The 24,729-nt window shown below is 49.2% G+C and overlaps 1 protein-coding gene across 1 annotated transcript; it reads right to left on the minus strand.

Annotated features, from left to right (window-relative positions):
• Window positions 1-327: 327 nt before the first annotated feature.
• Window positions 328-16,028, minus strand: LOC122379288. Its single transcript, XM_043361342.1, has 13 exons — window positions 15,794-16,028; window positions 15,427-15,580; window positions 14,564-14,726; window positions 13,592-13,916; window positions 12,865-13,015; window positions 12,238-12,399; window positions 11,757-11,990; window positions 9,310-9,461; window positions 8,431-9,194; window positions 8,004-8,181; window positions 6,436-6,735; window positions 2,563-2,724; window positions 328-1,696 (listed from the first exon to the last, which is right to left on the minus strand). Exons 1-13 carry the CDS (start codon window positions 15,824-15,826, stop codon window positions 830-832), a joined length of 3,645 nt encoding a protein of 1,214 aa, XP_043217277.1. The 5' UTR covers window positions 15,827-16,028; the 3' UTR covers window positions 328-829.
• Between the last annotated feature and the right edge of the window lie 8,701 nt (window positions 16,029-24,729).

Here is a 24,729-nt window from a genome sequence, read left to right on the forward strand (position 1 = left end):
CTGGGTCCGATCTGCTATATGAACGGGACCCCTTCCCGCCGTGAACGGGACCCCTGTCCCTGTGAACATAGCCGACAGCGGACTGGATCCGTGCGGCATGCCCCGCGTGGCCTATTATAGTAGGCCTGTGTGCTGTGTGCTGGATCCGTGCCACCAGTCCCACTTGGGCCGGTCCCGGATAAATGATAGTCGCATTTCCTGACTGGCGGGCCCAGCATTCGTCATCGATTTGACCCGCGGCGCCAGCATTACCGACAGCGTTAGAACTTCGTAGGCACCAATTTATGATTCAATGCTCCATCTTGCCCTTGATATATAAGCAATAAATGAGCGTGAGTATTTATTTGAAACGCAGAAATAACCAGATCGTGGCAAATAAAAACACTGATAGAGTAGCAAGCGGTAGACACAATTGTGCAATAAGTCACGTAATGTTGTAAAAAGGCACAACAGACACATACCTACTTTACGTAATATTATTACTGGACGCTGTTGTATATGTACCTATGATGTCTAAGCACTAAGCAGTGACTTGGCCTTAGTAATGTCCCTATCTGACTACCAGAAACTCTGTGTAAACACATCACACGCTAAACCTATATCCGTCGTCCTGATATGTACACAATCTAACCGACGTCCCATGAGTATAAATGAGCCCCAAAACAATGCCGCTCTGCACGCAGTGCGGGTGCCGTGCAGCGGCTCTGATCTGCGCGAATGCCCTCCAGTACCGGTCCGACACCTGAGCTCAGACCAGTCGCTGCCCGCGGTGGCTGGTCTTGGTCTAGTGACGGACCCCAAGAAAACCTCAGCGAATTCCACCCTAGGCTCAGGCGATTGATGCGGCCTGCACCACCTCCTGGATCCATCGGACGTATGAGGCGACGCGCATGTAGGCGCCCGGCTGGTCCTTCCGGCCGCAGCCGTTGCCCCAGCTGGTGACGCCCATGAGGGTGACCGAGTCGCCTAGTCGGCAGAACAGCGGGCCGCCCGAGTCACCCACGCACGTGTCCACCCGGAACTGAGCGTCGCCGGCGCACACCGTGCCCAGCGTGACGTTGTAGCGCCCGTAGAACGTCTCGCACTCATCGCGCGTGAAGAAGGTGACGTTGGCGACCTGCAGCGTGTCGGCCGCCACAAAGGACCCGACATCTGCAGCGGTGCCGAAGGAGGGCCGCGTGCTGCCGAAGCCGGCCACCGAGCACGCCAGCTCGGGCGAGTAGGGGGCGTCCTCGGGCGGCAGGCAGGCCGGCTGCACGGTGGCCGAGAAGGTCAGCTCGCGCTCTAGCTCCACCAGTGCCAGGTCGTCGGTGTTGTCGCCGAGCATCCGGTGGCCGGGGTGGGCGATGACGCGGCGCACGGCCGCGCGCGTGCCGTCCCCGAGCAGGGCCGACAGCCGCGACACGGTCAGCTCCTTCACGCCGCTCAGCCGCTCCGTCCGCGTCGGCTGGACGCAGTGGGCGGCCGTCAGCAGGAAGCGCTCGCTGAGCACGGTGGCGCCGCAGCGCGTCTTCCACTTGCTGAGCACAATGATCTGCAGCTGCGCGTAGGCGGGCACCTGGCCGGTCTCGCCGTTCAGAACTCGGCTGAGGTCGGCGTCGCGCGCGGCGCACTGGGCCGTCAGTTGCTGGGCCGGAACATCCCGTGACGCCGCGCCGTCACAGGAGACGTACGCCTCACCACTGTCACCGCACACCTGGGCCCGCAAGGCACTGTCAGACAAACGCAGCCAGCCACCTCCGCCCAAACCATATAGCTGGCATCACACCAATAATACATGCGGCTTACGTTGGTGTAGGGAGGATTGGTCTGTAAAACAATATATATGTAGTGTGAAACATGCAGTGAGAGGTCATACTTCTATAAATGTGTTTTGATCCCCTTGATCTTTCCTCAGGACGGGCCTTTCTCCTTAAGGCTTAAATTCACAAAAACATGACAGGTGGGTAGCCACTGGCCACCGTCATATGACATAAGTAGCTCCTCGACACTCTCAAGAAGGCTTGAAATGATCTCACGCATGTAAAAGTGTTTTTATTTTAGGCAAAATAAATATCTAAAACAGTAAAACAAGCTTTCGGCATTACGCCGAAAGCTTGTTTTACTGTTTTAGATATTTATTTTGCCTAAAATAAAAACACTTTGACATGCGTGAGATCATTTCAAGCCTCCTTATATTAATCATAATCATGTCATCCATCCTCGCCCACATAAAAACTCTCAAGAAGGGTGGAGTGACAACGCTGATGGGTGACCTGCCCTCAGGCACGTGCTCTGCCGCCGCGATGCATCAAAATGGCCGCCCTGACGAACGTTTTCCTAATGCCTAAAATGACTCGACTCTGAAATGGTCTCAATCGACCGAAAGGGGTGTGCGTGTGTGTGTAAAAAAAAAACTTAAAGAAAAAAATCAAAACCTCCAGATAAAACCTACAAACAAAAAGCTTTGAGTTTTTCAATGCAAGCAGTTCCGATGAGAATTTCTGACAACTGTAAACAATAAGATTTCCTGGCCAAACAATCTATGTCTACCAACTGACGTGTGTGTCAGCTGTTACCCACCTCCGGTTCATCCGTGTTGATCCAGGGCAGCCGGACGCACTCAGCAATGCTGCTCTCGTGGCCCAGACAGTCCATCGCTCGCAGGCTCACAGTGCTGTTGGGGTCCCTCGGAATCTCCAAAAACATGGCTTCGCCGCTGAATCCCAGCTGACGACAAACCACCTGTAATGTCGAGCTCCGTGACCATGTGTGCAGGCAGCGGTGTGATCTATCGGTAAGGACGTGTGCGGCGGACACAATCAAATGCTCCTTCCAACGTCGCAGTAAGAGGACGCTGGCCTATTGTTGTTTTGTGGGCCTTTTCTACAATCACATTTGCGTGATTCAACCATCAGGCGACTATTGTACGAGTACGTAGGTATGTACCTATGATTGGGTTGTTGAACGAGTACCACGGTGTGAACTTCTTTTCACCCTATGAGCTAGATAGGTAAATATGCATATGTTACGGGTCATATGCTACAAGGTGCGCCATAAAGATTTACCCATCACAAACTTGTTCGCCAAAACTTTATTTTTAGACATAGAGGTCCGAAAATTGCGCATGCGCGAGGCAAACACGTGACTTTTATGTAAAACAAATTATTTTTTAGGTGAATAACACAGTTTATGCACCATGACCCGGACAAGCAGACGTGACAAAATCGTTGCACTAAAAAATGCCGGCTTCACTGACCGGGCCGTTGCAAAAGAGGTCGGTGCGTGCCGTAAAACCATTTACAATGTAATGAAACGGTACAATGAGAATGGCACAACATCTGACAGACCAATTCCAGGCAGAAAACGATCTGTACTGACTTCAAGTATCACCGAGGCCGTAAAGAAGAGAATAGCCAGAAATCCAAGGAGGAGTTTGAGGGAGATGTCAAAAGAGATGCATATCTCAAAAACGTCTTTGAGGAGACTCGTGAAAGGGAGGCTAAGAATGAAGGCCTACAAGATGTCAAAGCGGCACACGATTTCAGAAAGTTCCAAGAAAAAGCGACTGAGCAGGGCAACAACAATGTTGGAAGAGATGAAGTCCGCCGGTCAAAAGGCCTTTATCTGGTCGGATGAGAAGATTTTCAACGTAGAGTCAGTATCCAACAACCAAAACGACCGGGTATACGCCAAGAGTACCGAAGACATACCTGCAACAAAAAAGTATCATTTTCGAAGACAGAAACCAGAAAGCATGATGGTTTGGGCTGCTGTTGGCTCTGACGGCTCCAAATCTCCTCTGGTCTTCGTGGAACCTGGAGTCAAAGTCAACAGCGCCATCTACGTGCAGATGCTGGAGAGGGAAGTGCTCCCTTGGCTGAAGGAGAGGTACGGCGACCAGTATGTCTTCACTCAAGACGGTGCGCCGGCCCACACAGCGGCCAACACCCAGAGCTGGTGCCGGCAGAACATGAGCGCGTTCTGGTCCAAGGACTGTTGGCCTCCGTCCAGCCCAGACTTAAACCCCATGGACTTTTCCATCTGGTCTATCTTAGAGAGGCAGGCTTGCCACGTCCCCCACAGCAGCTTGGTCGACCTGCGACGCGACCTCCTCAGAGCGTGGAGGGGGATCAGCGAGGAGACCGTGCGGCGGACGTGCGCTGAAGTGCCCTCGCGTCTCAGACGTGTGATCAAGGCAAAAGGCGAACACATCTGAAATCGGCCAGACTAGCCTGTTCGGAGATAGTCTCGTGACTTGTGTGCAAAAAATGGCTTACCTATGTCAACTCGTTTGGAAATACAGTGCATTTTTCGATGGGTAAATCTTTATGGCGCACCCTGTAACTTGGGCAGTATGCAAACTACCCGGGCAGTATGCAAACTACCCAACAGCCCGGGCAGTATGCATACCGCCCGGGTAGTATGCATACTACCCGACCCCTTGGGCAGTATGCATACCGCCCAAAAGCTCGGGCAGTTTGCATACTGCCCGCTTCTTGTCTTGAAGTTGTGTATTCCATGTCCATTTTAAAAGTATTAATGGCTCTATTAGTATTGGCCGGTGCTGTAGCTCAGTCGGTAGAGCGTTGGACTCCGCGTGGTGAGAGCACGCGTTCCCGGTTATAACAGTCCGGGTTTGAAGCGTGAGGCGGGCGATTGACGTTTAATGAGCCTCCTTACAGGTATGATTGCGGTTTGTGGCAGGCCGTAGCCAAGCGAAGTCAGTGAGAGGACCGGCCGTGCGCGGCTCTGTGCGCACTTTAAACTTTGGACTCCAAATTCTGCCATAGAACCAGCATTGCGCGATCGGAGGGTAAACGGCAGGGTTGCCGCAACAAGCTTCGCTTAGCGGGGGCTCTGCGCTTAGCGGTGAATCCTTCTATTCAAAGGATAAAAGGTTCGGACTAAATTTTAAAAAGTAACGTTGTTCAATCGCGAAGTCTTTTTTGCCGTCAAACGTGATTTATCGATCGAAGGGTGAAATGATGCTTTACTTGGACCTGTAGAGGGCGTTATTATAGTTTCAATAGCTAATGTTGCATGAAACCATTTGCATGTAAGACGTTACAAGTTGTTATGGTCGGGTTACCAGGTAGGTTAAGCGACCTTACCCCAGAAAAAGTTAGAATGCTCGCCATTGCTACACGGACCGAACGATCGCTTTGAAACTTAAAGCGATTAATAAGAGTAACGTTAGGTTCAAAATGCACGTATTTGAATTTTGATACCTATCATACCATTGACTTAAGGTCAAGTCAATTTTGCACAGTCTCCCTAAGAAGTTGACAGGAGAAACTTCAAGGACGCCTGTTCTTTGTTCCATTATTTTTTATGGAGACGTGTTGGAGCGATGGTCATGGAAACAACCTTAGATGTGTTCAGTTCGACGATAAGGAGCGGCTGATAAACAACATGCCCTTTTCATGTCAGGTCATGACCTTGACCTCAGGTCAAATTTTGAACTTAGATCAGCTTCGAGTATTTATTCCAGAAAGCGCTAAAAGAGCTATCGAATGCGTCTTTCTGCGGCGCTGTAGCTCTACTATCTTCCGAGTTATGGGAGAATTTATTTAAAAAAAAAAATGAAAAGACGAACTTTGATCTTTGATAGCCTCTGTTGCCTTTTTCTTTGACCTGACCTTAAAAATGACTAGGGCACTTTCGTCATGATCTTTGACGCTATTTCGAATGCCGGTTACCGCATCTTACATGCCGCTTACTTCTGTTCCGCTAAGTGGCACGGGAGTCGAACAGGGTGTTCACCCCCCCCCCCCCCCCCCCAGCCCGGCACGACTGGCGCCGAGCACCGCCCCGGCGCGGGTTAAAGCGTCTGTCATTGACATGTATATGTGAGCTATTGCATTAAGTGGTCTCACGGGCCACGGTCAGCATATTGCCCGAGTAAACATCTTGCCCGTGAGAGAAAAGGTGGGTAGTATGCATACTACCCGGGCAGTATGCAAACTGCCCGGGCGGTATGCATACTGCCCAAGGGGTCGGGTAGTATGCATACTACCCGGGCGGTATGCATACTGCCCGGACTGTTGGGTAGTTTGCATACTGCCCGGGTAGTTTGCATACTGCCCAAGTTAGCATATGACCCGTAACACATACATATTACATTATGCACTAAGGGTCATACCCACATCAAGCATATTTACCTAACGCATTTACGCATGCCTAGCTATAGACCTACATCAGATGTTGAGGACCGCCCGAATTATCCCGCGATGTAGGATCACGAATTGACCATGGTACCTACGCTTCTAATAGCCTTGCTTCCAATAAGGCACTGGTCAAGCATACAAATCGCAATTTAATGCTGTACGTACCTACAAAAAGTCCCCAGCAAAAGTGACACGTCGGAGAGGTTGTGAGCGGGCGACCGTATGACATATGTAGGTATATCATATAACACGCATGATGTTGTTGGTATTGGATGGCGCCACCTACCTGGGCCTGGGCGTCTGTGAAGCTGGCGGCGCAGACGCGTCCCCAGTCGGCCCGCGGCGGCCGCAGCTCCAGTATCCCGCTGCGCTCGTCGCCGCCGACCAGGCGCAGCTCTGCCGGCTGCGGCGGCGTCGACTCGCAGCGCAGGCGGGCCGCGTGCGCCCCGGCGCTGGGCGTGGTCGAGTGAATGACGCAGTCGTCTGCGCCGCACACCAGCTGAGCGGCCAGTTCCCGCTCCGGCAGCAGGCCGACGTCCTCCATGGGCACTCCGTACGGGCCGCCGCCGAGGGCGCCGCACAAATACTGCCGAACCACAGATAGGCCGCCCCACCAGAGCGACAGTAGCCGGTCAACGGTGGTACATGTATAGGATACATACGAAGGACTCGCAATAAATTTGTATATGGACATTGGCTTATTCTGCGTGTCAGTTACATGGCCTACCTTAAACCCTCGCCTGCTAAGGGGGTAGAGGGATGGAGATGTCACTCCAGACGTTTTTTTTTCGCGATTGCTTGGAACGCTGAAAGCGAAACACCTGACTCTTGATGCAAGCCGCATCCAACTGTATTTTCAGGTTAGGTCAGATCATTGATTTATGCTCATATCTCTTAGACCTAAGCGAAGGACGAAGGCCATGATGGCTACCAAACTTGGTTAACTCCTTCTAGCATCTATTCTGTGCATCCTAACAACAGAAAATGTGGAGACCCCAACAAAACCGCCGAAAATGGCGTCAGAGTGACGTCATGACCGGTCAATTCTGATGTTAAACATGGTTCTATAGGTACATCAATCCCTAGAGTCCAGTTTTGAAGCTAGCTCTTGGCGTTTTCAAACTGCTATCTCTGATTTTCAAAATTTTGAAACTTAAAGGGACCCTCCCACCTTAACATTAGATTTGAGTTGAGATAGCCAAAATGGGGTCCCTGGCTCACAATTACCGGTTTCGGCACTCACAACATCGAGAAATGCCTTAAATCGGAAATATTGAATTTTTAAATTGCAGCATTTTGATTCAGAGGGGCTAATGCTTAGGAATACCCCTCTGAATGTGTGACGTCAGCGCAAATATCTAACGATTTTTAAATGTTTGACTAAAACGTTTTGTAGCACGCGGTGGTATATGCTATTTGCGCGCAACATCTGCCGCAAACGCCGCACTTCTAAAATAAAGTCGCTAGAAACAGCGGAGGTCCCAAAAAAGTAAACAAAAGTAAAAGTCTAATATCTTGAAAACCGGTGAATATTTTTCGGTGAAATTTGGTAGATATTCGTTTTCGCTCTTTCTAAACCGAGCGACATCACTTTCATGCCAATTCATAAACTTTTTTGAAGGTGGGAGGGTCCCTTTAAACTCATGTTGGTATGTCAAAAACTCAAAAATATATCGTTACAATTTTGACCTATGCATTTTTCGTTAAAAAAAAAAGAAATTGACCACATGATTTTGTAACAATGTTTGGTTGCGTTTTGTGGCAGCGCTTCCAGATTTCTGGAAATGAATTCCTTCATGATATTGCTTATACTGATTCGTAAGAAGCCGAATTTACCAAAAACTCGTGTCTTACGTTGGCCTCGCGGTCCCCGAACGGCAGGTTGATGACGCTCAGGAACGGCCTTTCTGAGCCTTTCGGTTTGACCTCGACGGCAGCCGGTCGGCCGGGGAGGTCCCGCTGCAGCCGCACTTGCTGTTTGGGACACACATCCTCCGACTCGTCGCTGCCGTCCGAGCACTGCGCCTCGCCGCTGGAAACAAAAAATGGACTATCAAAATACCTACGCATTGAGGTCATCGACGCGGAGGGCGGTCATGTGGGATGACGGGTAAAGGTGACCGATTGATGGCATTTTATTAAAATAGAGCTTTGAGCTGTGTTTTTACATTCATGTCCATATAAACCCGTTTGATATTTACTCCCGATTGTGCTGTTCCACCCTGTATAAGTCCCCTCCTTTTAATTGCAAAGCAAAGGGACGGCCACAACGCGTACTTACTCGCACATCTGTGACGGTGCGACGCAGTCCGAGCTGTCGAGACACTCGAAGAAGTTCTGAAACAGGGTGCACAGGCCCGGCTCGTCGGTGCACTCGAGGCTGACGTGCTCGCCAGCGATGCAGCGGTCCTCCTTGTAGAGCAGCACACAGTCGGCCAGCTGCTCCTCATCGCCGTCACACACCGAAAACGATATGGAAAAGTTTGAATCGGCGCCGGCACCGGCCGGGTAGCCGCGACCGTTCTTGAACAGGCGTCGGTGTCGTTGGAAGCCCAACTGCCGACAGGCCACATCGGCGGCGCGATTATTGAAGCCGTCGTCACAGACGCTACCCCAGCGGCCTAGGTATTGGGCCTCAAGTCGCCCGGAGCCGGCGGCGGCGCCGTCCACCAGACGCAGCGGCACGGACGCGACAGCGGCACAGTGCAGCTCGTCAGAGATGTCCTCGCAGTCGACGACGCCGTCGCACCGGACGTCCGTCCTGTTCAGACACTGGAAGTCGTCGCACCGGTGGCCGACGCACGGCGTGTGCCGGTCCAGCACCACGTGCACGTTGGTGAGCGCGGCCAAGTTATTTTTCAGCCGGAGTCGTGGACCTAGCGGTGTCGTGATGCGTAGACAGTTTTTGATGAGTATTTCGTACATCACGGCATAGCAGGACGGGTCGGCCAAACACAGAAACTGGCACGTTTTTTCACCGACGTTGCCTTCTCGCGAGACGATCCCAGTCACATCATCGACTTTGGCGGTGTATCCTACGAAACTCTGTGAAGGGCAAACGCGATGAGTTATTTTTTACTGTCTTTCACCATCACCACCATACGATGCCACTATATGATGTTCATGCAAAAACTCAGCAATAAACGTAGCACGATCTCACCTGAAAGCTGGATGGAAAATGTTCACAGACGGCCTCGTCCCTGCCGTCGGCACAGTCCGGATCCTCGTCGCAGACGTACGTTATTTTGACGCACCGGCCGTCGCCGCAGGCGAACTGAAGGCTGTGGCAGGTGTAGTTGTCTTTCGGAGCGGCTGCAACAGGGGCACCGTCAGTGCTCTGACTGCGACTCGGGTATATTGTGTTAGTGACGCTTCACAGCGTCAGTGTCCGTGTTATTGATTTGCGTCCTAATCCATGGTTGTGTCCTTGTGTGTGTCTTATGTACAAATAGATCAGAAAAAGAAAGGTAACACCCAAAAAGCACAAGGCCTCTTTTAGGTAATTACTGTTCTAAAAATTTGTAAACAACGCCAAAGATTATACCTACATGATTATTCGCACATCCAAAGTTTTGAAGCAGGTTTATTCAGTACAGCCTCAACGTTGATTAAGGTAAAGAGTAAAACAGTTTTTTTAAGCCGGCGCCCTGGTGGGGGGGGCTATTTTTGCCCCCCTCCAGACTTTTCGATATATCTCCAGAACCGCTGCGCCGATCGTCACCAAACTTTCAGTACCCTCCCGGGCATCAATTTTACACATTGGGGCCATTTTTTTTCAAAGGCTATGATAGGTTGGCCGCAAATTACGTCTGAGTGACGTTATTAGAGATGTCAATCGGATACCAACTGTTTGGTATACCGATACCAACTTGATATTTGGTATTTCAAGGCGAGCGCATTTGGTATTTTGTTGGTATTATTGTGGGACTTTGGTCCATTTTCGCCGTTTGAGCGGGTCCGCTCGATGTCGGGCGGGCCTTCGGTGCGTCGGTGAGTGCTGGGCGGGCCGTCGGTCCAGCTGACCGGACCGCGCGGCGCATGCACCGCGACCGGACGCGGGGCGGCCGGTGCTGGTCGGTGACCTGGGGAGTGGGCAGTCGGTGGACGAGAGCCGAGGTGGATGGACGAGAGACGAATAAAGGAGGAGAGGAGCTCAGCGTTTAACATTATGAATCCTCACTAATGTAAAAGTGGCTGAGAATTTGGTAACAAGTTGTTATTATTTTCCACATATTTCCCAAGTCGGTTCGGTTTCGGTATTTTTAAATGGATATTGTTGGTTTTTTGTTTGGTATCGGTATCACGATTTTCGGTAATTGACTTCACTAGACGTCATGTTCTGCCGTTTTCGACCAAAAAAAGTTTCGCGCGAAGAGCTGTCAAGCCTGTAACTTTGAAGATACAGAAAAACTTAAAAGACATAAAAGATGTAACATTAGCAGGGCTACAAAACTGCTATCTCGGAATTTTGATTTTATTGTTTAATTTTGACCCCTAATTAAAAAAAAATATAATTGCCAAAAAATCCAAACACTTTTTCGATTTTCGAAAAAAACCGGAATGTATGTGATAGCCCTTACCAACTTCTGTTCACATACCACATTTTAGATCGATACCTCTTTTTCTGGCCAAGTTATAGCGTAAAAACTGTTCAAAATTGATGACGTAAAATTTTCAAACTCATTTTTAGCAATTCTAGACCACGTAGCGCAATAAAAGACCACCATTACGAGACTCGTAGACTCACCGTGACGAGCTGCATCGAATCAATACCCATTTTATGCAAAAAATATCAGCTTAAAATTTGACCTTTTTTGACCGGACCTTGACGTGACCTCCACCAGAAAGTGTTACTGATGTTCCGTTCCTGATGGTCTTATAACCAACACCATTGAGTTTGAAATAAAAAATTGGCCATTAAACATGCATCACACAGCCCTAGTAAAATTGGGTTTCATGTGCTGACCCTTGGTGACCTGGCTTGTGACCTGACCTGGTATTATCAGTGACCTCTAATAGCAACATATGTACTAGGCAACTAACGCCCTATCGCTGATTTTCGATACCTAAAATGCGTTTACTCGATGTTATAGCGCATTCCCTAGGGCCTAGAAGACCCGTGACCGGCAAACATTTTATCTTTGACGTGACCTGTGACGTCATCGGTTACCCCGAGGTCAGTTAAATTGGTTTAAATTGGTTTCCCTCAACAAATTTGATAGGGCTTTCGAACGCCGTTTGAATTTTGCTGATCCGTCTAGTAGATTCGGAGATACGGGGGGGGGGGGCAAAAAATAGCCCCCCCCCCCACCACCAGGTTGCGTTAGAAACGGACCCCACCAGGGCGCGGGTTAACAGCCGCACATTTATTCAACTAGATTATATGAAGATAGTTCATACCAACTGAGCACTTCTCCTGCACCTGTGGGTGTTTGGTGGCCTGCTCATTGTTCAGCGCCGCGTGTAGTCCTGACGAGTGTTCAGAGCTCGGTCGGGAGGGACACTGTGCGGGAGTTGGGGGAGGGCTGTGTCTTGTAGTCCTGACGAGTGTTCAGAGCTCGGTCGGGAGGGACACTGTGCGGTAGTTGGGTGAGGGCTGTGTCTCACGTGGTGGTGGCAGCAGCGGCGGGCAGTCATACGCCGAACAGTACTCGAACTCGTCGGGCGAGACGAAGCACCAGGGCCGCTCGTCGCCGTCCGGGTTGCTGCAGTAGTTTTCGCGGAGAACGGCACTGCTGAGGCCCGGCACGCCAGTCACATCGGACCACGGCAGGCACGTCCGACCCCACTCGGTGGTCGTCTTTGAGCTAATGAAGCTGCCGGGAACAGGCCGGGCGCAGTCTGCGGGCGAGATGGCGCGGCGGGTGGAGGTCAAGCCACGGGCGGGAGCGCTGTCACGGCATCGATTGACCGGGCTGAGCAGAGGGCGCATCAGGGCGGCCCGCACAGGTGCAGCACTCGAGATAGCAGAGTTAATATATTCCACCGCATCATGTATCGTTTTGGTGTAGCACGGCAGCCATTCCTTGTTTGAGGCCTCTCACCGGGCGGGGTGCGCCTGGTGCGGCAGACTCTGCCGGGCACTCACCGGTCCAGTTGCGCCGGATCTCGCAGACGTACGGCAGACTGCGGCTACAGTCGGATGACCTCCAGACGCCGTAGTCGGGCTCGGCGGCGACGGTCGTGCCGGCACCGGGCGCCTCCAGCGTGAGGCAGCGCTGCTGCACTCCGACGGCCGCCGGCGGCTCATCTGGCACGGACATGACGTGCAGGTGGCAGTCCAGCAACGCATGTACACGACACCGCATGTGCGGTGTCCTCCCGCCTTTTATATCCATGAATTGATCCAGATTGCTGTCCCCAACCGTTCCAAACCCCCAGCCACTGGCCAGAGGTGCTTTCAAGGTTTAAAAGGAAAGAGTGCCTTGAGCCTTCGATGCGCCGATATTGATATGTGTGCATTCATATATGCCATTTGCACGATGCCAGGTATGAAATTTATCCATGTTCGTGCGGTACGTCAAGAGTAAGTAGGTACCTAGGTAGGTACGTAAAGACTACGTTATTGTCAAGTGTTCTTCTAATTCACCGCGAAACTTTTGATATTTTCAGTAATGAATTATTTTTGCGCTAGGGACTCTTTAACAGTTAGTGTCCCTCCCGTCATGGATGTTTCATCACATGTGATGTAACGAATGTCACCAAATTTTCTTACCTGGATTCCATTTTGTAAAGGAGAAGGGCGCGTTGGATCCATCCCAGCTCCAGATGATTGAGTTCCTGGCAATGCGACGACCCCGGCCGGCGGTGTGGATGCCCTTCAGGTCGTTGGAGCTCATCAGGCCACTCAAAAAATCATTCTCGAGCTGCAACATATTTCAATACGCTTTTAGTCTAGGAGATACTCTCCGTCTCTAGCAAAGTGACGATGCTCTTCGTGCAATGTCTGTCAAGACAGCCGATGTTCAGCCAGATAAGCCCATATTCGGCACACCTTGCATCGACATGAAACTGGCACACAACTAAAAAAATCATCATTGTAGGTATGTCATTGATAATTGACTTGTATTGAGAGTTCATGAATATCCTTCATAAGAAAAAGTTACATTGGAAACGTTTTGCACTCGATGGCGATCTATGGGGTAATAAAGTTTTTGGCTTCGTCCAAATTACCGAAATACCATAAAAGCTAGCATACGTTAACTGTATGCATAGCACTCGAATATACCTACCAAGCATAGTGTATTAATTATTTTACGAAATCTGTTGAAAGACGGATATCGTTTGCCTGTGGCCAAGAATTGTGTGAGAAACATCACAACCCCTCCCATCTGACGCTTGTTTGTTGATGCGTAATATCACCGAGGTGGCGGCCAAAGGGAGCTGCCATCTGATCGGAGAGCATATCTGGCTGCGATTGGATCGACTGCCGTCGAGCATACCTGGGAGTTAATGACCGCCAATGTGCCTTTGACGCGCCGGCAGTCGAGCTCGGCTTTGAGCCGGGTCTGCCGCTCGCGGCCGATGTAGTAGCAGCTGTCGCCGAACGGCACCTGGGACGAGGGACAGCGCCGGCCCGACGACAGGTCGTCCTCGGCCAGACAGTTGACCTGAACGGGGCGCGGCGGACTGTCCACGTCGGCCTTCTCGCAGTCGAGCAGTGAGGCCTCGCGGCCCGAGCACTTGTGGATGCCCACCGGGGCCGGGTCGGCAGCGACGCTGGAGTTTGTGAGATCGGCAGTCGGCAACGGCGCCTCCCGGAAGTAGCTGCAACAGGGAATGTGAGAATATATTATATTAAAACTTAATTGTTTACTGAGGGGTACGGAATGCTACCTGGCAAATTTTGTAGGTATTCGGGTACAATGCTTCCTGTCGAATGACGTCTGATTAGGCGTGTTTAGACCTATCAGGAACAGTCATTGACAGGGCTGTTCCTGTCAATTAGATGTTATGTTGTAAAACAGCATTGACTTCAGCTTCTTGCGGTCGCACTTCGGCTTGGCCGTTCCGCCCTGCATTACCGGACCATATACTTTTCTCGCGGTATCTTACGCTGAAGGAGAAAATGAAAGCGGGCATAATCTGTAGGCAGTAGGCTTCCCTGCAGGATGATAAACGAGTTCTTGCAGCGATGTCAATAGGTCGACATATTTATTTGATTGTTCTCTGTCTAGCATTATGTCCTGTCTTATAAGGCATGTGAAGACTGGTGGTTCTCATACCTTTTGAGATGTTTACACGCTAACATTTGGGTATTTAATATTTATTCTTGTTTGTGCTTTAGCAATGGAGCCAATTTTATCAGGGCTGTGTAGCTTTATGTGCTGCGACTGGCAATAAATGGGCATATCCCGTGGCTCATGGCTGATATGGTGAACAGATAAAATAAAATGATGGTTCGCGTGTCTAACCTGACGTGTCCCAGCTGACGGCAGACGACGGCAGCCTCGTCCTCAGTCCACCGGTTGGCGACGACCGAGCGCCAGGCGGAGGCGAAGTAGACCTGGACGACGCCCTGCCACGGCCCGGCGCCGCCGACCAGCCGTACTCGGCGGCCGCTCAGCGGGAGGTCCGCTGCGGGGGCGACCGCGCTCAGATAGATACAGGGGTGCCGGGGAAGGAGCAACACTGCGCTCAGGGACACGAGGCACCAAATGAACTGCACTGGACCTATTATGGTGCGCAATGGTCCGATTGGACCGAAGCACCTAATTAACAAAAGAAAGAAAAAAGACTGGACCTATTAACAAACACCACTGCGCCGAGGAGCGCTGCATTGGAGGGCGCTGCGCAGAGAACACGCTGTGACTGAGCAACTGGAAGAACGCTGCTCAGAGGGACGCTGTTTGGAGGAAGACATCTAATGGATGAAAACAATGCATCGAGAAGCACAACACAATGCACGACTTTGGAGCACAATTGACGAAGTGCTAACATCACAGAAGACACCGTCACACCGAATCAGACGCGTTGCAGCTGATTCCTTATGCAGTTCTAGATAAATAAAAGAATACTATTATTGTTCATGATTGGTTACGAACGAGTTTATGAAATGAAATGGCGTGCCCCTCCGTAGTCTGACGAATTGTAGAAGACGAGGGTTATCGAAAACGAAATATGGAAACTTGACGCAAGATTTAAGACTCGCACCACTAGCGCAGGAAGAAATTCGTAAACAATCGAAATCTAGAAACCGCTTCAATGAACTCTATCACATATCAGCCGATAATAGTTTCGAAGTGGCCTCCTCTGTAAGTCTACACTTGAGACTGACCTGGCGGCGGGCTGAGGTCCTCCAGCTGCTTGGAGAGCCGAGGCGCGCGGCCGGCGGCCGGTGACAGGTGGCTGTGCCGGAGCTGCAGCTGACGTTTGAGGCGCAGCACGCTCTCCAGCAGCGGGTCGGACGGGGCGGCGAGCGCTGTGCCCAGCTACCGCCACAGAGAGGGGCATACTCAGTCGGTGGGGCAGCATGGTAACGGGGGCGGCGGCAGGCGGTGTGGAAGAAAGACTCATGCCTACCGATTACTGATCAGTGATGAGTGGGTACTGGGTATTGATGAACTGACTGATGAGACAGCATCATGATTGTCACTCAGCAGGCCCGGCGAAGAGTGATATGGTTAAGTGACCACAGTACTTACCGATAGAAACACGACTGCTATGCTGATCATCATGGCTGAACCTCGGGAATCAAGTCGTGTCGGGCCGATGTCTCTGGAGTCCTGTGCGGCCGCTGTCCCCGGAGTCCTGTGTCCAGTCGATGCTCCCTGTCTTTTCAATGCTCTCCGGAACGGGCGACGGCACTGAGGGCGTGCAGCCCTTGAATGGCCGGCTGCGCGGCCACCAGCTCATTATAAAGCAGCGCGGCGCGCCATCGCTAGGCGCCTCGGGCGCAGCGGCCGCGTCCACGTGCAGCCGGCTGTCGCTGCACAGCGGACCAAGGCCGGACTGTGGAAGTACAGCCCACCGCTTAAGTAATGTGTGGTTTTACCGATCTCAACGGATGGCTTTGACCGACGATTGTTAAATGCGGACTGATTGAAAAGAAGACGTCAATAGATAAAGTTGTAGCTGCAAGGGTGAAGATACATGTAAGTAAGCTACATTTAAAGTCTCGTTGCAGTCTGGCTGATCGTTCCTAGGCTTCAGAAGCAGAACATACCCATGACTGAAACCACACATTACTTCTGCTGTGGACTGTACATACACCTGGGCCGTGGTAGCTCGATGCGCAGCACATACGGGACGAATTTGTATTGGATGGGGTCACCGGATTTGATCTTCTTTTCGAATTTTGAAAAAATTATGCTTTCCCCAGTCGTTTGGCAATTAACTTAGGCGCTCTCCCCTGAGCACTGCATTTTTTTCGTGTACGTACCTACTGATACACTACAAGAGATGTGGGCATCTGTTGACGTAAGTTCACGCATGTGTCGCATTCCGCATATCTGAAGTTCGTAGCTATAATGTGATTTTGATTGTTACCTATAAGTGGTTTTGTCAACCGGCACAGTGACTTTATTACGCATCGGCGCTTGTTTTATCAAAGACACTTATAACATATAACAATTCAATCGTATGTTGCTTGTTGGTCCGATCGTTACACATCGACTGAAGAAAACCTTATTTTACGTTTTTCATGAATTGCTTATGTATTTAACGACGGGGACGGTTTTACTCATTCTCCTAACTCGGCTCTCGGGCTACGTAGCGAGAAGGGGTGAAGGTCTTTGAAAATGACCCACGAAAGTACTTACATTTGTATTGCTCGCTTATCTATTTTTGAATAATGGGCAAAGGTCAAGAAACGAAACTCACGCATCATGACAGCATCATTACTTGTGTGTGTGTGGGGGGGGGGGAGGGTAAACCGGGTGGAGCTTCTGATTAGTCCGTGAGTTACCACCACCCCCCCCCCCCACACACACACACACACACACTCTTTTGCGCTGCGCTGTAGTTAAAAATCAGCACGCCGCAGGCGCGCCAAATTTTGGGTATATAGACCGGGACAAGTCGCCCCGCCGAGGTAAAACGCCTTACCGATGCTTCTCGGAACTGGCAAGGTTCTGGGGAAATATCCTCTCTTATATAAAACATACACTTAATGCTCATTATACCTATGAGCGGACTGGAGAGGCATTGCAATGCTTCTATATGCAGCTACAGCCAAAAATCTTGTTTTTGGAGTAATTTTTATATTTTGTGTTGATTAGCCGTTTTCACGACGGCCATCTGGTACACATTTGGTGCACATCTGGTGCAGACAGGTGCAGATTTGGTCAAATCAGGTTCAGTGTGTCTCTTAGTAGCTATCAGCTAGGGTTGCACTATTTGCTCATACCTATGCCTGCTTTGTCATATCAGAGAGTATCATCGACCCGCGCCCCGTAGGGGGGGGGGGCGAAACGGCCCCCCCTGTCCTTTTCGGTCGATATCTCCTAAACGGCTGGAGATATCGCCACCAAACTTTCAGGACCCCTCCGGGCATCAATTTTACACATTGTGACTAAAAATGTTTCCAGAGGCTATGATAGGTTGGCCACAAACGACGTCAGAATGACGTCATGTTCTGTCATTTTCGACCGAAAAAAGACCTTCGCGAGAAGACCTGTCAGGCCTACAGCTTTGAAGTTACAGAAAAATGATCGAACACAAAAGGTGTAGAATTGACAGGGCTACAAAACTCCCATCTCGGATTTTTAAAATTTTTGAGTTTTGACCCCCAAAAATAAGAATAAAACATTTTTTTGGATATATTAGCCAAAAAATCCAAAAAGTTTTTTGAGTTTCGAAAAAAAACGGAATAAATGTGATAGTGCCTACCGTCTTCTATCTACATACTAAATTTCAGATCGATACCTCGTTTTTTGGCCAAGTTATAGCGAAAAAAAAAACTGTTCAAAAATGATGACGTCAAATTTTCAACCTCAATTTTTGGCAATTCTAGACCTCGTAGAGCAAAATAAAGACCACCCCCATTAGACTCCCCGTGACGAGCTGCATCGAAACGATGCCCATTTTATGCAAAAATATCAACTTTGAAATTTGACCTAATTTGACCTGACCTTGACCTGACCTTCACCAAAACGTGACCTAGGCTGGCCCCAAAGGCTGCCTAACCCACATAATCGCATTTGTCATGTAAAATGGACCATAAAACATGTATCACACGACACTTTCATATTGTGACCCCCGGTGACCTGACCTCGCTGTGACCTGACCTGGTATCAGTGACCTCAGATAGCGAAGTATGTGTTTGACGAACAATATACCATCGATGGTTTTCAATAAATTACCAATGTACTCGATTTCACAACACATTTCTTGAAATGCCTGTGAACGGTGAAAACTGACCTTTGACCTGACCTGTGACGTCATCGGTTTGACCTAGGTCAATGAAATTTGGTCACAAGGTAGTTCCCGGGTGGGGCTATCGAACGTCGTTTGAATTTTGAAAATCGGCCGGTAACTTTCCGAGATCTTAGGGGGGGGCCGAAACGCCCCCCCCCCTACGGGTGGTAGGGTCCGCCGGTAGCCCTACGGGGCGCGGGTTAACCCTCGCCGGACCTATTGGTTTTCTACATACGCGCCGGCCGAGGGGGGGGGGGGGGGGGCGGGTACGACCCCCCCTCGCCGTTTCGCCCCTGGTGGAGCTAGCGCGTCGCGGAAAAAACGAGCGTGTGCGCCGTTACGAGACGCAGCGATTGGTACCCGATTTTAAGGTCCTAGGTCAACCGGTGACCTCTGAGGTCAGGTCAAGTGCCCCAAGGTACGGTTCAGTTTTTGGGGAATAACTTCGCAAAAAACAGCCGCAGAGCGCCGATTTTGGCAGCATCGTGTTCGCCTCGCTCAGGCGCGTCGAATGATATACTTTTTGTCCGGGTCAGGTCAACTTGGGGTGTTGACCTCAGGTCAAGGTCAGGTCAGCACCCCCAGGTCACGAAGTTGGTCGAAAGAGGTCATGTCGCATATCATTCGATTCGGCAGGCCTTCCTGAGTCCATTGGTGCCTTCCCCGACTCGCTAGCTCAATTTGATCGGGAGTTATTGACGAAAAACTAATTTGACCTTGATGACGTCATAAATGACGTCACGCAAGGTCAACATTGCAAAAGTGACGCATCTAACCTTGCAAGGAGTGCATCAAATCACGATTCTGTGTGCTTGAGATAGTTGGAGATCGTTCCCGGCGCCAGAATAGCAGTTTTCATTTTTCCCCATTGACTTATAATGGTGAGGTCACGAAAATGATCTGACCTCATATGACCTTTAGGAAAAATCCGAGATATACAAGTTGTGGGACTCATAATGGATACTAGATCCTGCAAGTTTCATTTCCCTGTGACATCTCCTCTGGCAGTGAGGGCGTTGCGAAGTTGCGACATCTGAAGACCGTGCAGAGGTTCACTTATGACGTCATAGGTCAGTGACCTGACCTGACCCAAAAATGCGGTTGGTGTCAAAAGATGCGGCTTGGATCAAAGGTCAGGTATGCCAAGTTTCAGCTCTCTATCGCCAGCGTGTTCGGAGCTATCGCGAAAAAACCCTATGGGGGGGGGGCGGCACCCGCCCCCCCCCCTCGGCCGGCGAGGGTTAAAACACTGAAATAAATTCATAAAATATTTGCTGTAAAAGAAATTAGCTGCAGATTTGGTCAAATCAGGTGCACTCGCCGGATAGCCTAGTGGCGGATCTAGGGGGGGGGGGCGGCAAAATGGGCATTTGCCCCCCCCCCCAAACGGCATAACTTTAACATTACGCCTATGGACGAGGCATGGAAAGAATCGATAAATTGTTATGGTTTGCTCCCCCCCCAAAAAAAAAACTCTGAGCTGGATCCGCCTCTGGATAGCCCGTCGTGAAAACGGCTATTATGCACCAAAGCGTTGTTTTAGGTATAGTGCGCATCAGGCTAACAACTTTCATGTATTTTGATTAACTATTGTCTAACGCTTCACATGCCGGGATGGTTAACGCTCAATTATACCTTGCTTTAGCGCAATGCGTTGTTCTCTGACCAAATTAGGTGATGAGTGGTGTGTGTGTGCACCGTGTCCGTGAGGTTTAAAGGGACTATCCCACCTTTAAAGGAAAAGGGCCACCTTCGTGAAATATGAAGATATCGTTGTTTTTCATTTTGACATTATTATTTTTCATTTTCTTTTTAAAACTGGTGCCAGAAGTGCACAATTCGCGAAAAAGTATTTAAAACTATTTAACATATTGGTACTATGTTGATACTCTCTACGGCACCTACTGTATGATGGCATAGCGATGACGTCACACTCAAGCCAATCAGCGTTCAGAAGACAGGCTCGTCGGATTGTGTCAGATAAGCTGATTGGTTAAAGCTGAGCTGGTTGGAGCTGATTGGTAAAAAACCAAAGCCTCGCCGCGGGTGGCTGTATTGTCGGATAAGAACGCATTCCTGGGATAAGGACGCATTCCTGGCGTATTTTCTTTTAAAATTGCCGATAACTTATCGGGGCGATAACTACGAATGGAGGCCGAAATCGGCCGTAAGGAGGTAGACAGACTGGTTTTCGGACACGGGCTACAAGATGGCTATCTCAGTTTCAATCCCCATGTTAAAGGTGGCCCTTTTCCTTTAACATGGGATTTGAGTTGAGATAGCCAAGTTTGCGGCGAGGTTCAGAAACCACTATCTATCTAGGTTGCAACCCCCGCGGCCTCTTGGTGTTGAAGAAATTCGTTCCCTTCATTTGAAAATGGGCCTTGCGCAAGGCCCTATCTTCAACATGGAGCGACCGTTAGTGTGACGTCACCTCGTTTAGTCATTCTGATTTAAATGGGTTTGTTCGTTGAAAAATCGCTTAAAACTTGGTCTGAACTTTGTTGTGGTGCCTACAGAGTAAAAAGAATCAGCTTTATGACAGTAATGTGGCCTGGGGAAGGAGGTAATTTTGGGCTGTGACGTCACATATTTGAGATTTGTGTTTGGAATATGGGAAGCCTAAGATGTTTAATGAAAAATAAATGCCAGAACCGTGTTCCTGGTCATCCAATTTATAAAGTCGGGCACAATTTAACTGGTTTTCTAGAGAGAGAGGAAACGGGTAATAACAGTAGGTAACATTAATTTAGAGTCACTGCATTCAAATCTCCCGTTACAAATATTGGATAAGGCTCTGCAACCGTAATATTGTACTTCCGCAGAGAACCTACGTGAAAATTGAGGGGGCAGCGCCCCCACGACCCCAAAGCTATTGGGGCAAGCTGCTTCTATTGCACCCACGGTTCCCACGCCTATAAACCCTGTAACTTTCGTTTATTTGTACGCGATATGGCGATGCATGTGCGGGCTGTGACATCGAACTATTTTCGGGAGCCTTCGCTGTTCTTGTCCGTTTAACAATATGTTCCTAGTGATACGTAGTTTCTGGAATACTGTTTAAACATGTATCGACCCGAAGTGCCATTCTCTCTGCACGACGGGGACTGGACTATGCGGTTACCACGAATGGTCCGCGTCTCCCGAGTTCCATTCCAGCGGTTTGCATAATGGCCGCCGGCGCGCTGCTCTCCTTGCTGACTCACGGCGCGGCGGCCGACTGGGCCGGTAGCGGCCGGGGATTCCCTGACGACCTCGAGGGCGGGTGTTTTCGCGCGTGGCCCACAACGCACCACGCTCCGCCGCCGACAGGGATCGCCGATCAACCAGGTGCCGTTGAACCGCTGTCGCCTGTCGGATGACGTCCTTTCTTCAGCAAGTGATGATGTCATTCGCTAATGCGCGCTGCAGGAAGACGGGGAAGTCCTCTGTTCTCGAAGATGAACGGAGGGTTCGATAGATATCTGGGCGGTGGACGTCGTAAAAGGCAATCGACGCGGCAGGCTCCTACGAGCTATAGACCTCTTCAAAACGCTGTGACTGCATTGATAACTAGCTGTGATTATTTGTGTTTGAAGTTATTATATGTGTAATTATTGGATAATGGATTATGTTGAGTCTAGGGGAGAGTGGGGCACATTCGTGCATGGGGCACATTCGTTTTCAGCAGTTTATGGGAACACGAGTGACTGCACGAGCTCAAGGTAAATTATGGAAATATGTCTAATTGCCGCCCTTCGTGCACTGTAGAAGACAACACTCTAGCTGCTGTCATGCTTGATAAAAACGCAAATTTGTAATATTCGTGAGCTTTCCAAACTTTTCTCATATCATCCATTTTCGTGATTCTGACTCGGAAATGTGGTTCAGCTTCACAAAGTTGGGGCCGAAGAAGCTCACTCTATTCACGGAACTGCTGCCAAACTTATTTGTTGAATAAGTGTCATTGTTTTCAACAATAAATTCTGAAATACATTACAAATAACGTTGTGCGGCAGGTTCGTGTATACGCACTGCCTAGGGGCACATTCGTGTATATTTTTTTTAGCTGTTGTGATTTATGACTTTATTTATCTGTAGTAGGTAGGTTTCATTAATGACGCTTGCCTGACTCAATCTCGGCTGCTTGCGACGTCGTGACAAGTAGTTCACGCGACCTTGGCGAGGTCACGGAGGCCGGCAGTTGGCACATTCTTGTTGGCCAGCCCATTCTTTCTACTTATGTTGTGCAATGCATTCTTGTCGAAAGGAATCAAGTGAAATGACCTCCTGCCAATTTCTTTTGGTAAATTTCTGGTAATGCCCGGTAATTGCTCGAGCTTCGCAGGGTGCACGGAAGTGCCCCATAGGTGGGGCAGTTTCGTGCAAACGTTCACTGTTATTAAAAGTCTTTTTTTTTCTGATAGAAGCAGTAATTTTAGAGGATAACCTTTAAACAGGAAAAATATCTGGCAAGAGTTCCTTTCCTATAGGTACTACAATCAACCAACATCCAGATAACAGAGCACAAACGCATTCATGGCGTTAAAACGAAGTCACCCCCAACGTGTGGTCGGAGGGGGTAAAGTGGGTGTATTGCGCCCACCAACATTTCCCACAAATTCAATGGCATGTTTGTAATTCTGTGTTCGAAAACAATATTTTCACCACCGGATAGTTCATTTTATGGCCCAAGTTCTCCGACGAAGCCAATTAGAAGTGCTCATTACGCCATCAAAGATATTACGGCGTTTTCTTAGCTTTTTTGCCGTATTTTGAACCGTTGGCTATAAAAATATGTGATACGTGTGTGATTTTCAGAGTGATATTGGGAAAGAAAATCCCTTTTTTCATTATATTTCACTTAAACAGTATAAAACTTCCTTCAGCATATTTATGATAACTTCTACGCTTTTATTAAAAAGTACCTCAATTTTAATTGCGCCCATGGCAGTTGCGCCATGGGGGCGCAAATAGAATAATGGTGTAGCTATTGTATCACGACAGTATGAATGCATGATTAACTGATTGCAATAAAGAAGGAGTTTAATACCAGGTAGGGGAGCAGCCCGCTGTCGCCAGTCCGCAAATTATTTCTCTCGTCAAACTTATAATGCAGCTGTCATTTAGGCTGCGAACTTGTGGTGTAATTGACAAAATACGGCATTTTCAACATGAACTTTGGCGTGAGAGGTGACAGCTATGATAAAAAGTAAAAACTGATGTCAACGAGTTGTCGAAACGATAAGAATTATTAATTTTGAGAGAAACGATTGAAAATTTAACCGTATAGGCGCATACTTTCACATATATCTGATCGGTTACATAAAACGTTTTCGTTGCTCTTTAACTAACATACGGACACATTTAGGTAAAGTTATTTACCTGGGGAAAAAAACATCGTGATTTATATCTACATTTATTATTTATCCAGCCTGATTAACCCGCGCCCTGCTGGGCGGGTGTTTGAACACTCCCCCCCCCTTGTGGTTTTTCGCGAATATCTCAAAAACGGCGGCGTTTTGGTACACCTTATCATACATCAATTCTACACATGTTGTGAAAATTTCAGACCAAGGTCATTCAAGGTCAGGTCACCAGGTCACTTGAAGTGATCTTACCTCATAAAAAGTTTCAATGTCTGTCATAGCTACACCGAGTGACCGATCGCTTTAAAACTTTCAGCGATTGCTAAGAGCAATAGCATGTACAAAATGTTTATCTCAGAATTTTGATATCGATGACCTAAGGTCAGGTCAATTTTGCGACCTCCCCATTACCTATAAGTCAATGGGAGAAAATTGAAATGCGCCTCTTTTGGACGAAAGACATTATAAACACTCCCAAACACTGAAGTACAAGTGGTTTAGACACACTGAACATGAAAATGGTGTCCGTGACCCCTGTTTATGCCCTGAGGTCATCTTAGGTCACGAATGATATCTAACAGTTTTTCGCAAATAACTTTTGATAGAGGCATGCTAGAGCAATGAAAACGCCTTAGATGTGTTCAGCTCGACGATACGGATCGACTGATATGCAACATGACCCTTTCCGGTCAGGTCATTACCTTGACCTGAGGTCAAATTTTCAAGTTGACCTTTCAAGGTCAAGTTATAGTTCATTCGATGCGTCTTGACGAGAGGAACAAGATGCCGGTAAAAGTAAGCTCGTACAAGGCTTGGGTCAAAAGTTATTGCAGGAAAACTGTTTTCGAAAAAATCGGCTATTTTTGCAGTTTTTG

Source organism: Amphibalanus amphitrite, unplaced genomic scaffold, assembly GCF_019059575.1.
Source record: "Amphibalanus amphitrite isolate SeventyFive unplaced genomic scaffold, NRLGWU_Aamphi_draft 000074F_arrow, whole genome shotgun sequence".
Lineage (NCBI taxonomy): Eukaryota > Metazoa > Arthropoda > Thecostraca > Balanomorpha > Balanidae > Amphibalanus > Amphibalanus amphitrite.